The sequence below is a fragment of the Amblyomma maculatum genome, chromosome 4 (genome assembly GCF_055883805.1).
Source record: "Amblyomma maculatum isolate TAMU_Amacu chromosome 4, ASM5588380v1, whole genome shotgun sequence".
In the NCBI taxonomy this organism is placed as follows: Eukaryota; Metazoa; Arthropoda; class Arachnida; order Ixodida; family Ixodidae; genus Amblyomma; species Amblyomma maculatum.
In genome coordinates this window covers 14,926,851-14,940,323 of record NC_139347.1, presented here as the reverse complement: position 1 = coordinate 14,940,323, position 13,473 = coordinate 14,926,851, and the positions used below count along the sequence as shown (strand labels likewise).

At 46.0% G+C, this 13,473-nt stretch overlaps 1 protein-coding gene across 4 annotated transcripts; it reads left to right on the top strand.

Moving 5' to 3' along the window:
* The first annotated feature begins 1,104 nt into the window (after window positions 1-1,104).
* LOC146190324 (RNA-binding protein 1-like) lies at window positions 1,105-10,496 on the top strand. 4 transcript variants are annotated; one of them, XM_084600779.1, is made up of 6 exons: window positions 1,105-1,263; window positions 6,233-6,427; window positions 7,007-7,099; window positions 8,164-8,193; window positions 9,940-10,048; window positions 10,255-10,496. In XM_084600779.1, coding segments are annotated over exons 1-5 (426 nt in total). In that variant the 5' UTR covers window positions 1,105-1,261; the 3' UTR covers window positions 10,046-10,048; window positions 10,255-10,496. The 4 variants fall into 4 exon arrangements, with proteins under 4 accessions (XP_084456905.1, XP_084456906.1, XP_084456904.1 ...); XM_084600780.1 differs by lacking the exon at window positions 8,164-8,193; XM_084600778.1 differs by lacking the exons at window positions 8,164-8,193; window positions 9,940-10,048; window positions 10,255-10,496 and adding an exon at window positions 9,043-9,334.
* Window positions 10,497-13,473: the final 2,977 nt, after the last annotated feature.

Genomic DNA, 13,473 nt, shown 5'->3' with positions numbered 1-13,473 from the left:
TTTGTGGTGTTACTTGAGGTGAGAACTGGAACATCGTTAAAGAATGGAAATGCAAATAAAGTTAAGCATTGATGGAAAGCCACATTAGTAAGCTTTAATGGCAGTGTGAAGTTTGCTGCCAATAGTAGGTGCACGTTAAAGAACCCCAGGTGGTCGAGATTTGCGGAGTCCTCCATTACGGCGTGTCTCGTAGCCTTAGTCTCTTTGGGACGTTAAATCCCACAAACCAAACCAAACCAATGGTTGCATGCGGGTGATAGAATTGGTTTGGCCCATAAAACGCGAATGTTTCTCGTGATGCAAATGCGTGCACACCAATGTGCTGTATACAATAGCCTTTTCGACAATGCAGTGGCTGGTGGAGATACTCATCTGGGGCGATTTCTAGTACGAGATTTTTTGATCGACGCTTACGAAGCAAAACATCCCTAGAAGTATTGTAGTTCTACTACCTAGGTGTAGGTTGGAAAAAATTCCCGTCGCAAACCTAAAGACGTAGCCCCACTATTCTGACGGATGGGCCTGTCTGAATTAAGGGGGAGGGGGTTATTGGTTGGGCGAGTTATAGGTGTGCACGTCCATTTTAGAGCTGTGGAGGAAGGGAATCACGGCGTGAGGGAAAGTGCGCTAGATGGTCGAGACCCTTAATCCGGGGTAACGTTTTTTGATAAATGTTGGTCCATGGCTCCGCTGGCGGCAGCTGGCTCGCGGACTAGCTGAATAATCGCTGGTTGTCGCAACTACGGGCCACCGCGTCTGGCGTCGCACTAACTTTTTGGAGAGGTTTGTTGTGGCCACAGCGTGGTCGTGGCATTCTCAAGAGGCATTGTAGCATGGAGGAAGGAAACAACTTCCTGATCCATGCATTGTAAAGTGTGGGGCGCTTCTTACGAGTACAGTATAATTTGGTACTGGCAAAATAGCGGTAGCACCAGTAGCACTATTACGTGAAAACTGCAAAGTGGGGAATGCATTGGTGAATGTTTTAATCCATACCTCGATGGTCAGAATAACAATGAAACGCAGCTAACTTGACCGTTCTTTCCTCTATGACCAGCGCTTTTGTTTTTTTGGTCTTGAATGCAGCGCCATCTACACGGCATTTGTATTTGTGCTGGTTGTGCGTAGCGGCAGTCCAGTTGTTCGTGGAAGGCTGCTGCTTCATCCGCGGCGGTAGAACGTTGCGCGTTGCGTCGTTCCTTGGGAGTGCAGCGCTGTTGAGGAAGTAAGCCAAGACCGAAGCATTGAAAAGTTTTGCGTAATGTGAGTATATTTTTTCTTATTTACACCTTATGGCAAAACGGTGGCTTTTGTCGACCCTAATAACCTCTTTCCGAATTTGCGTACCTACTTGGAAGTATTCTAGGCCTAGCTAGAGCTACGCCTCGCCTGAGTGGTGTTTATCGTTATGTAGTGTTCTCTGTGTGGCTAGTTTCATAACGTATATTTTGGAGGAAAATTCGAAAATAGCTCGCAACAAGATGGCCGAACGTTGAATAGTTGACCGGAATGTAGGTATCGCTGGGATTGTCTGGGGGAAAAAAAAAAGGGGGGGGGGGGTCGCAGCGGCAGGTTTATGTTCAAGCTGTTATCGCACCTTTGCTGGGGATCGCGAGGGCATGTGTGCTGCGTGCGCGCTAACATTTGTGCAGGTGGCCCGGTACGATCTTCGTCAAGCTTCGCTTTAGCTTTGAAGGACGGTCATTGTCGAACAGGACCTTGGCGCGCGCTGGCTCCAGTTTTCGCTGGGGTTCTGCAATGCTGTATTAAGGCGAAAGCCTTTCTATAAGCCTGGAACGAAATCCCATGCGCGAGGTTGTGCGCGATTCCGCGGGATGTGTTCGTACCTGCTATTTCCAATCCCACATTCGAACGTGCGCCAATGAACGCCACGCGACAGGAATGATGTACCGTCTAAACTCACACCTCCCGGAGAAAATGTGATACTGCCTTTCTTGTAAACAACTTATAATTATATGCAACGGGATCCGGGAAAAACGTCTCCGAAAGAAATGTCCCCGAACGGGGCCCGAAGTCTTGCATTTCCCCGTGGCGAGCTGCAATGATGACTGATGTACTACGTTAACTTTATTACAGTGGTTTCACTTGTCGGCTTGGAGGTGACCGCGAACATCGAACTGAGGCGGGCATTAATAACAAAAAAAAAATAAAATTGATGGCAGCGCCTCGTCTTCGCTTTTTTGCGGGGAAAAGGCGAGCTGATCACCGGCTTTACCAGACTAAAAGCTTGGAGCGATGCTTTAGGGTGGGCATGGTGCACGACCAGTTAATCCTCGCCCTGCTTACACCTTCATCACCCTTCACCATTCAACACCATCATCAGAGGAACGGGTAAACCTCGTCACCAGAAGGTCTGGGAGGTGATTCTAGTGACGCCTTCTGCTTTGGGTAGTTCCACGACATTACCACGCGCCGATCAGCTTGTACCGTTCTCAGTGGGCAGTATTACCAAGCTGATTAGACCTGTTTTAATGATTACTCAACAAGCTACGGAGCTAGGAACCACGCAACATGTAAAGAGCCAGATGGATCTTTCACCATGCTTCTTCACCAGATGGATCTTTCACTGATGATTACATTTAACTTAAAGTAAAGAGAATAGCATAAAATGTGTGCTTTTTTTTTTCATGTGAGTTCCCGAAAAAATCATTTTAGTTCCAGTTTTTGCCTTCGGGACGTGTTTTCTTAGTTGCTGCTTCTTCAGGGGCCGTTTCTGTGGGGTTGTATCTTCTGGGTACCTTTTTTCCGGGGACATTTTTACCTACACCCATATGCAACAGAGCAGTGATTGCCGATAAGAGGTAAATGACGAGTAGCAAATGATAGGAGAGGAAGGGTAGGCTTTCGCCATTCTATTCCTAAGAGACATCTAAGAGACTCTGCTTGTTTAGGTGTTAAACACATGACGTGTGGACTGTATTTCGTGGTTTTATTGTAGCAGTTATTGGGGACTAGTGCCTGTTATGTGCTAGACTTCTTTTTATCATTTCGTATCGTGTGCTGCTTCAAAATTTAGGCGGAAGGTTTGGATACCTCCTCTGAGCGTTAATTATAAATTGGTTTATAGTGACAAAAAGGTGCAGTGTCTGTCACGTTCGTGTCACATTGAAGTGAAGGTGGGAGTGAAATAAATTCTAGAGGGCATTTTGGACCATAAAGTGCGATGAGGCACTATTTCGCGGTTTGGATGTAGCATTTATTTGGACTAGAAGCGCATGTTATGTACTAGACTTTTATCGTTTTGTGTCATGTAGCGTACTGCTTCAAAATTGAGGTGGGAGATTTGGATATCTCCTCGGAGTATTAATTGTAAATTGGTTTATAGCGAAAAAGTGCAGTGTCTGTCGTATTCGTGTCACATTGAAGTGAAGCTGGAGGAAGGTGGGAGTGAAATTAGTGCTCTAGTAGAGGGCTTCAGAATAAGTGGGGGCTTTAAGGTGCATTGACATAGCATGGCACACAGACTCCTTTTTCGCTGTGGTTGAGCACCCAGCCGAGCAGACTTACCACTGAGCCGCTGCTGCGGGTAATCAGTTGTATACGCCAAAATCGATTTACTAGTATTGCTACTAATTTGCTTGGACTTCCTGTGCCAGCGTGACGGCACGGCATATGCCTCACTGTTAGAACGCGTTTGCTGCCATGGTTGCTCAGTAGATGTGGCATTTGGGTACAGAACCCGAGGTGGTAACGCTATTTGGATGGAGGTGGGATTCAAAAACTTTATAGGCTGTGACTAAACCCTGGACACAGCACTAGGCTCCCCTTATGCATGTGTGTCGTTTAAGGACATTTATAATTTTCCACTCCTTTCCCCCCAATTTACTTTTTACATTGTCGTTGTTTTTAATATAGATGGATTTGATTTTAAGTAACAGCTAATTGGAGAAATATGGAAGAGGCTTTCGCCCTACAATGGGTATAGTCCGGCTGATGATGATGAAACCTTATAAGTTGGATATGGTAAAAAATGTATTTTCGGAAGGTTGATGTAGTTCTTGTAGCTTTATAATAAAAATTGATCAAATAGCCTTTATATCTTGCATGTAGAATTGAGCTTTCTGCATTTATTTTAGGAATTGAAGTTTATTGCAGCATGCAAAAAGGTACACCACACAGCCAAATTTTTAAGTGCTGCACGAGCATCGACTGCCCAGCGTTACTTCATCGCAAGGCGTGGGAAATGACAAAGCAAGCGAGGGCAAGGGCATACACACAATTCTTGCTGCTGCAGTGAGCGTTGGCTGTTAGGCTGCTCTGGTTAGTGCGAAGCAGCCCCCTTTCACAATAGGCTGTTACATGCATCGGCGGCCCAAGAAGCAGCCGCTGCTTGTTTTAATCCACTGTATATTGCGCGGATAATATCTGTAAAGAACACAGATTTGTAATAAACAACTTAGCATGCCCAATAAATAGTCACAATCATTACTTTTGGAACAATTAATAGTCGAGAAGAATAAATATCTGCGCATGACCAAGGACAAGCATAGTACTTGGAACACAAGTTTACACCAATCAAAGCCGCAAGTAGAAAGCAGATGGAAGAAGTGCTCTCAGAACTCACGCATGGCACTTGATTTGATGGGTTGCTTCTAATAAAGCAGAGCAGCCAAGCAAGCTACACTTGCTTGAGAAGTGTGATTATGCCAAGAGGCTTGTTCCCTCTCCCAGTTTCTGCTTTGCTTTGGCTCGGTGCTGCTGCATCAGGCAGGCATACCTAATGGGAATTATTTGACCAGCTAGATTGCTTGAAGTCACAGCTGAAGATTTACTTAAAGAAGCTGTTGCTGGAACAACACTTAAGGCTTGTTCACATTAGGCCGACGTCTGTGGTCGGCGGGCTGATCCTGTCGTTGATGCACCGGTCAGTCCCACTAGGCCGACGATGCCAACATGATCAACAACCTCACGTCGTCGTAGTGTGACAAGTTCACAGACCAGTGACACAGACAAAACGCATCGGCAGATGGTCGCCCGATCAGTCCTCGGCAGATCGTCGAGTGAGCGAAAATGAAATGCCGATGAATGATGTACGGTGAATAGCTGCATTTCCCTGTGTCTTATACATGCCAAAATTAAGCAGGGAAGGATGGCATTTTATATTTTCACACTTCGACGCTCGCGGGGGCCATTTTTTAATTGAATATGAGTCAGCCCTGGCCCCGTCTAAGGCGAGTAGGCCTAGCGAGCCCGTAGGATTCGTGTGTGTGATTTCGACGATTGTGGAGAGCAAATTAACATGTTTTAGCGAGTGCAAACGGTCATTGAGGGTGGTTTTGGTTGTAGTGACGTAAGATCGATGTTTGCTTTTGTCACGTGACGCCGGTACAGAAAGCGGTAAGCGCCGGTGTAACCCAGTCTGTCGACCAATGTTAGGCCGCTGGTAGTAGTTGATGGTGGCACTTGTAGGACACAAATAACACCGGTTTAATTCATGCAAACTGTGGCCGAACATACTTCCGGAGCGAATTCGAATCAAGCATTGATGGCCTTGAAGAGAGCAAATACAATTAGCAGGAAGTGCCACTCTCGTGCGATATCAATAACCAAAAACCAAACATTTCTCGTGTGGTATGTCGCCTCATTGGCGCTTCTTGCGGAGTTATCGCAGTGCGTAAAAGCGTAATGCTGCAGCCGTAGCGCGAGAAGATAAAATAAATACCAGAGTAGAGCCCGGCAGGCTTTTTTTTTTTTTTGCCATGAAAACGAGCAGTGTGTGTGTATGCACACAGATGTAAACTGCAGTAGCGATTGCATGTATTCGTTGTCATCTGTGTATTCCCGTTAAAATTTCTTGTTCACACGGGAAATGGCAAACTATTGACTTTTGTCATAAAGTATTGATTTAGCGAATGCGCGAGTCATTTGGTGAACAAGTGGTAAAAAGCAAGCAGCAAGTATCGAAATTAGTAGCCTTGGGGTCTTTGGAAGATGCGCTGCTGTGGGTGGGGCGAGGTGAAGGTGGCGCGGGCAGTGAGGCATCGCTTCATCGTAGTGTGACTAGGGAATTAGCCGACGGCAGCCCGACCGCTTCGCTCTTGACATCGGCCAACCGCGTCGGCACCTGTCACAAGCATGGTGACCACGCAAAAAACGAGTCTGCCGATGGTCGGCCGACCTAGATCAGCATAGTGTGAACGAGCCTTTATTGTTTTACGCTTGCTTTGACTTCTGCCATTAAAACTGGTTCTGCCTTTCTGCGCCCTTACAGGGAGTGGAGCCTTGACTGCAAGGTATATGTGGGGAACTTGGGGAGCGGGGCAGCCAAGCACGAGATCGAGGCGGCCTTCACAAAGTTTGGCCCCTTGCGCAATGTCTGGGTGGCCCGCAACCCACCGGGCTTTGCCTTTGTCGAGTTTGAAGACTCACGTGATGCTGAGGATGCCTGCCGTGCTTTGGATGGCAGGTGAGCACAATGCTGTGTGTGTGTATATACTCCAGGTCCTTTCCCTTTTGGTGCCTGTTGGCAACTTGAGGTAAATGAGTAGATGGCACTTGATGAACCCATTTTTGAACATTGATCCTTCAAGGGATCAACTAGTGTTGCTCAGTAGTTAGTTGAAGCTATGGAAGTGTTCTCTGGTTGCCGCCTTTAAGCATGGCTGCTGTGCTGTTGCTGAGAGGTCTAGAGTGTGTTGCCTTGATGCTCCAAGCAGTTCCAGTACCAGGAAAGTTTAAAGATGATCACTGCTGTAATGTACTCTGCATTATTTGAGGCCAGGAGTCAAGAAAGTAAGTGTCAAATCGAATTCATTTTTGTAGTGACGTTCATCTCGCCATCTTGATTAGTCTGATGACATATTACATCAGAAATCCAGAGTCACGGCTACATTTTGGCTGTCTTAGGGAATCTATGAATTTGGTCCTGGGTATTGTGTGGTGCTTGCCAAACTGAATAGAAACTGCAGCTATTTGCTTTGAAATTTCTTTTCGACGGTGACTGGGGTCTAATGCTAGAGTCCTTTGTTCCTTTTGGCCACTGCAGTCGTCTCTGTGGAACCAGAGTGAGGGTGGAAATGTCTCACGGCCGCTCGCGCCGTGGTGGGGCTAGTAGGCGCCCGCCAGCACCGCCGCCTCGGTAAGCATTGTTCTCTGCTAGTAGCATTCTTGTCACTGACTCACCATGTGCTACACTGCAGGCTGGTTGGGAGTTCTGGTCCCTGGGCATAGATTGCATGTGGAGGCAGCTGGGGGTTTGTGGGCAGTACAGTTCTTGGTTAAACTGATGCAACTGGCCTGTATTGCTTCTGAGCAACTAGTGTAAAATTTCTGTACAAAGGATTTCATGGAATCATTTGTGTATATTGAATGCTCTCACATCTTGAGATAGTCTCCTCGTAATTTTTTGCAAACAGTAAAAGAAAAAAAAATCATGTTCTGAGAACATGAATGTGCAGATATTGTTCAGGTGCAAATTCGAATTAAAGCTAAAGTTTTGATTCAATAAATTAAACATTGCATATCTAGGTATACGATGGGCGACAGATTTCGAAACGTCGGTACTGAAACAAATTCTGTTGGTTGCAAGGACCAGGTCTTGCCAAGGAATCTGGTGGGTGTGGGTGCAGGGACTCTTAGTTACATTTTGATGTCAGTTTTCCGCTGTTGAGAACACTGCTGCGTCTCCTAAATGTTGACATCAGTTTTCTAGTGTTAAGGACACTGTTGCATTGCTTAAACGTGTAAAGCCTGCTGATGTAGGCCAGAACATTTGCAGTTTGTAAATCAAACTTAATGTGAGATTCCTGGTAGATTTCTCTGTAGTGCGGATTGAGCTGATATCTTGATTGCAGTTATTGACAAGCTTCTTTTTTTTATGGTGATAGAAGTTCATTTCATACTTGCTAGGCAGGTAGCTTTAATGCTAAGTGGTTGGTAAGCTCAAAAGCTTTTTTTGCCACTTGAGTTCTTCCTGTATGTATATTGAAGTCAGTTTGATAATGCTGGTGCAGTTTGGTTTCAGGTTAAATATTTGTTTTTCATATTTGTATTTGCAACTGAAGAATGCAAAATGACTTAGTTGGAGCCATGTTATCAGAGTTGCATTTTTAATTTGCTTCTCAGGAAACATCTGAGCTTTGTCGTTTTGTTAAAGCCGCATGCCAAAATCTGTGTCCCTCCTTCTTTCTTTTGCTTTTCTAGCTACGGAGGGTATGGAGCTAGGCGGTCCAGGTAGGTTTTCTTTCCAGGCCGATTGTGTGCCTGGTTGGTCCGTGTGCTTTTTCTAGTCACTGCTGAGATCCCAGTGGCTTTTTAACACACTTTGGTTTCATCACCTTTTTGCTGGTCTTGTTTTGTGCCCACAGGTGTGCTCAAAATGTTGGTGGTGGGAGGAGGGTCCTTAGATTGCTTTTATCAGATGTTGAACAGCGGCTGCTAATTAATTTTTTTGTCTGCAAATAAGGCCATGCCCAAGCCCAGGCAACCTGTGACATATCTGTGAAAGTAGGTTGGTCATCAGGTATACAGTTAGTGTGGCAGGCCTTTTTTGTGGTATGTGGCATATTTTGAACGAATTGTGACACTATGATAGTATTGTTAGTCAACTGGCACCTAGGTAGCTGGCACAGTGTCTTTAGGATACTTAGTGTAGTGATAATGTTTTAGTCCTTGGTGCCTATTTTTCGCTATTCTACATAGCATTTTTGTCATGTGTATCTAAGCTTGTCACATTGATTTCGAGAGAATTTGTTCATTTTGTATTTGGCACTGCTTTGTTAAAGTATGATGGCATAGGCATAACAGTAATGTGCTAGCTTTTCTTGCAATTTTTTTTATTTATGCAGAGCATTTTGTGACATGTATCATAGCTGTTCAAACTTCATAAGGTTTGGCATCAGTGTTAAGCTTTCTAGGAATAGCATTAATATGTAAAGCTTTTGTTGCCTATTCTTTTTGTCACACTTCTTGCAGTATTTTCTGATGTACATTTAGGCTTGCCACACTTGATGCCTGGGTTTGGCGTTTGGGCCATTGCTGTGCAGGTTCCTGTAATGATTCTCGTGACGGGGCACCTTTCAGGGCATGCGACATCTCTAACTCTGCCCCCCGAGGGACTAAAGTGACCCAACCCACCACCACCACCACCTTTCTCCTTCGTCAACTACAACCACCGCCACACTTCTATCTCGCTGCGCGGGAAGGGTTTGCCGCCAGCGCGGCTGGCTGAGCCACCAACCCCCCTCACCCCTTGAAAGAAAGAAAACGTCGGGACGCCCCCGTGCGAGCAAATCAAGGCAGCAATGCCAGCGCCAACAGCTTCCCCAACCAACACACTTCCGCTGGGGGATGGCAGCGCATTCGGCGGCAGATGCCTTCTTCCCTTCTTGTGCCCCCCTTCGCTCGCCACCGCTCGCCTAGCTGGCCGGTCGGCGCTCAACGCTCTTCTTTGCCACTGGCACAGGTTACCCGTTTGATGTCATTTTCGCGTCAGTAGGGGGGAGGAGGGCAGACTTCTTTGCTGGGGGCACCTTCTGTGTCTCTATGTGTTGTGCAAATCTGACCAAGGTGTGGGGAGCGCTATAGACAAGGGGCCTGCAGGTTTTGGCTTTTAGTAGTTTCCGGTTAGCTTTCTTGCACAGGTGATCTTTTGTTTTTTAATTCTTAATAAAGCTGGCAAACAGCATGTAGCTTACAGTGAGCATGTGGAGATTCCTACAGGCAGGAAGATAACATACGAGTACTAAGCTTACGTTTGTCAAGAAAGGGGCTGCTGCCCAATGGAGAGGCTGTTAATGGCTGATGCTGTCAAGCCAGAACTAAACCTTTTGGTTGGAAAGGAAAATACTGATTGGCAGATGCATGGGCTTGGAATGCTTGAAAGCAGATCAGGTACCATTGTGGTGGGCAAACACATAGGCCTAGTGGTAATCTGTGCACGTAGGACAGTGGTTCAACCTGCCTGAACTGCCATTGCAGGTCTCGTTCTCCAAGAAGACGCTACTCCCGAAGCCGTAGCCGCAGCCGTTCCCGCAGCTTGCGCAGATCCACTGGAAGCCGCTCCCTCTCCCGGGAGAGGCGTTGACAGGTAGGCACTTGAGTTTATTGCATTCCAGGGTACTGCAGATATCTTCTCATCGACTTGCCAACAAAGACCTGCGTCGTTCGCCGAATACTGTTGACGCCTCTCAGCTTAAAAGCATTGTCAGCGAGCCTTCGCATCGCATGCGTCTGCTTGGCTTTGTGAGAGTCTACAGTGATGTATAGCGGAAGGGTGGCGTCCCAACTACGCAGGGCCGAGGACTGGCCTACTGCTGTGCTGCTGGCATCCTGTGAAGGACTGTGGGAAGACTGAAGAATGGGCATGCCGTTTCCAACATCTTGCTTGTGTGATTCCATTGCTCTTTTTGTTTGTCATATGTTAAGTTTTTTTCTAGCAAAACAAAAATTTAGGGGAGATGAAATCAGACCCACCATATGTTTGTAACATCCATCATGAATTGGCAATTGTCCCATTAAAGACTTTCCAACTCCAACCTGTGTTGTTTTTGCTACTGCTTGCAGCATGACATATTTACTGTCATTTGGTAATGGTACATTAAATTGTTAAGGCTGGGAAGCTCCACTGGACATACCTTGCAGGTGTACACTACATGTTAACATTGAGTTGAACACATTTTCGGCCCCACCTGCGTGGCGCAGTGGTTACGGCGCTTGACTACTGTGCCCAAGGACGCGGGATCGAATCTCTGCTTTGGCGGCCGCTTTTTGATGTAGGTGAAAAGCTAGGCGCCAGTGTGCTGTGCGATGTCAGTGCACGTTAAAAAACCCCAGGTGGTCGAAATTTTCGGAGTCCTCCACTACGGCATCTCTCGTAGCCTGAGTTGCTTTGGGACATTAAACCCCAAAACCAAACCAAACAAAACTTTTTGGTTTGCATTCCCTGCTAGATTCACTGTTTTGGAGCCATTAGGGGTGCCCCTTTTCATATGGTGATAGGAAACAGCTGCCATTGGTAAAGCGAATGACAAATTATCATGAAAAATTTAACTTCTCTGTTATGAAGCAGTAACGAATGCAAAGAGATGCTCTGTCGACAACGTAAAGACGTATGCAGTGCGTTGAACTGGTATCCAGTCCTGTTTGCAGGGGTAAATGGTGGTGCACTAGTGAAGTTGTTTTCTACAAATGTGCAGTATATTTGTAGTCTGGCACTTTCTTGCAGATGCCTGCATGCGTTAGCTGCTGCCACACTTTTATTGGAAGAAAACCAATGTGCAGTCTGCAGAAACTGGTAAAATGTGCTAAAAAGAACTACACTCGCTGGAAGTGACAAAGGTCGAACGCACCTTGTTTGCACTTATCCTGTTCTGTGTCCTCATGTGTCTTGTATGCAGCTCGTTCGGTCAAAAACTGTTGGGCGTTCTATTAGTACTCTGCATCCGGTGTCTGAAATGGTTAGGGGCTATGTAAAAGAATTGGTATCATGGTAATTGTGGTTCTATTGTTCGGAGTGTGATAGGGGATGAGTTGATGGCCGTTGTAATTCATGAATTGAAAAATTGGGCTCAGAGGTGTGAATGAAAAGCATGCTTGATGCTAAGAAAATTTAATTCATTGAAGCAATCGAAAAAAAAAAATTGGAAAAGTGGTTCGAAGGGGCCAAATGCTCAGGATGAGTAGATTGGATTGGAAAACATTTTTTGTCGGCAATGAGCGATTTGTGGGCACTACACTTAGATGGCCTCAAGTCCGTTGCTCTCGGCAACCTTTTGAGCCCACTCAGTAGCCCGAACTTGCGTCAACGGGTCTGAGTTGGCTAGTATTGCCTCCCACCGCTTTAAAGAACTAACTCATAGTAGGTCCATTGGTGGCGGTGTTTTTTTGCAGCTCTATAATATATGTTCGTATCCGGCTATTTCGCCGCAGTGTTTACAATTTGGATTGTATTGTGCTGGGTACATGTGCGCCAATTTAGATGGGCTGAAGAAGGCACGCGTCTGGAGTCGACGCCAGATTACTTCCTGCCTTTTGTCTAGTTTCTTGTATGGTGGATGATATATCTGCCTTTCTAGTTTGAAGTGTTAGTGTAGTCATGAAATGAGATAAGTGCATCTCTCGAGAAATTGGGGGAATCAACCTGGCTCACTGCTCTGCTGACATAACCTCGAGCTCAACGTTTTTAGAACGTTGCTTGAGCTATACTGTGAGCCATCTCGTTTCCTTTGTTCCTTGAGTGTGCCAGCACCCATATTAATTCCACCTCTTTTTGGTTCCAGTCTTTATATCTTAAAATTCGCTCTTCTCTTTGGAGATCATGCCCCTCGCAAAATTGTTTATAGCAGATTTGGAGTCTCTAATTATGGTAACCGCTTTGGTGCTGACCATCGCCATGGCGATAGCCGCCTCCTCCATTGTCCCTGAGTTGTTTTTATGGAACCTGCCATTATTTTACCCGAGTCGTTAACGGCCACGATAGCAAAAGTTGCCTCCTTTGTATTCTGCCGCGTCTACATAGTGTGTTCAGAGTCTTCTAACTTGGGCTCAGGGGCCTTTGCTCTTGCTTTTCTCCTGCCTTCATGAAAAGCAGGGTGCATGTTTTTTGGTAGCAGTTAATAGTGAGTGCGTACCTTACTTCAGTCGGCAGTTTTACTTGTGCATTTCTTTCCGAGATCCTATCTTGTAGTTCTAATTTACCCAGGATTTTCCATCCCGTGGATCCAAGGGGGATGGAGGTTCGATTTCCGGTGGAGAAAAGGCTTATTGATTTATTTTTAACTATCGCTCTCGAAATGCGGACACATTTGCTAACGACAATGAGGCAAAATAAAGCATTCATTAGTTATAGTTAATTGCTTAATGACGGCCCTTTCATTTTAAATAATGTCTGTCTTGTGAAATCGAGCTGCACAGACCGCACGGACGTCTCTCTCACAGGGTTTAAAATAGCAATTTGTAAACGCTTGAAAAAAATAAAAATAAAAATACAGCTGGCATAGTATCTTCTGCGTTGTGATGCTTCACGTAAAGGTAAAGTGACATAGTTGGCAATAACCGCCGATGCAAGAGTTTTTGCCTTTTCCGAACTGGTTTGTGATTGAGTAATAACTTGATTTAGTGCCTGGCAGGGTTTAACGCAACCGAGCCCTGCCGCGTGGGAACGTCGAGATCTCTCCTTTTCGCCGCCTCGAGGGCCTGCTGGACGCCCCAGAGTTGGTCGTTGAGGCTGGAGCTGCGCAGAGCCGCGGACCACCTCGACGAAAGGGTTTTAGGATTAACACCTGTCAGTTGTGCCTTGCACTTCCAGAGTATGTGCTTGTCTTGCAGACTTTGCACGTGTTGCCTTTTATACCCGAGGTAAATCTTATATTGCAGCGGGTTCGGGTATGTGTTTGTAATTGCCTCCAGATGACTGAGCCACTATCAACCTTTGTTCCGGTACTGACTCTAAACGAAATTCGAAACGCTTTTAGATTTGGACAGCTGGGAAGTTGCAAGCATCCACACTGCTTA

Excerpts from the sequence above, each read along its gene's own strand:
- LOC146190324 (XM_084600778.1), top strand. Across the intron at positions 6,428-7,006 it reads TGCCGTGCTTTGGATGGCAG|TCGTCTCTGTGGAACCAGAG; the intron begins GTGAGCACAATG and ends TGGCCACTGCAG. Across the intron at positions 7,100-9,042 it reads CCGCCAGCACCGCCGCCTCG|GGCATGCGACATCTCTAACT; the intron begins GTAAGCATTGTT and ends GGCACCTTTCAG.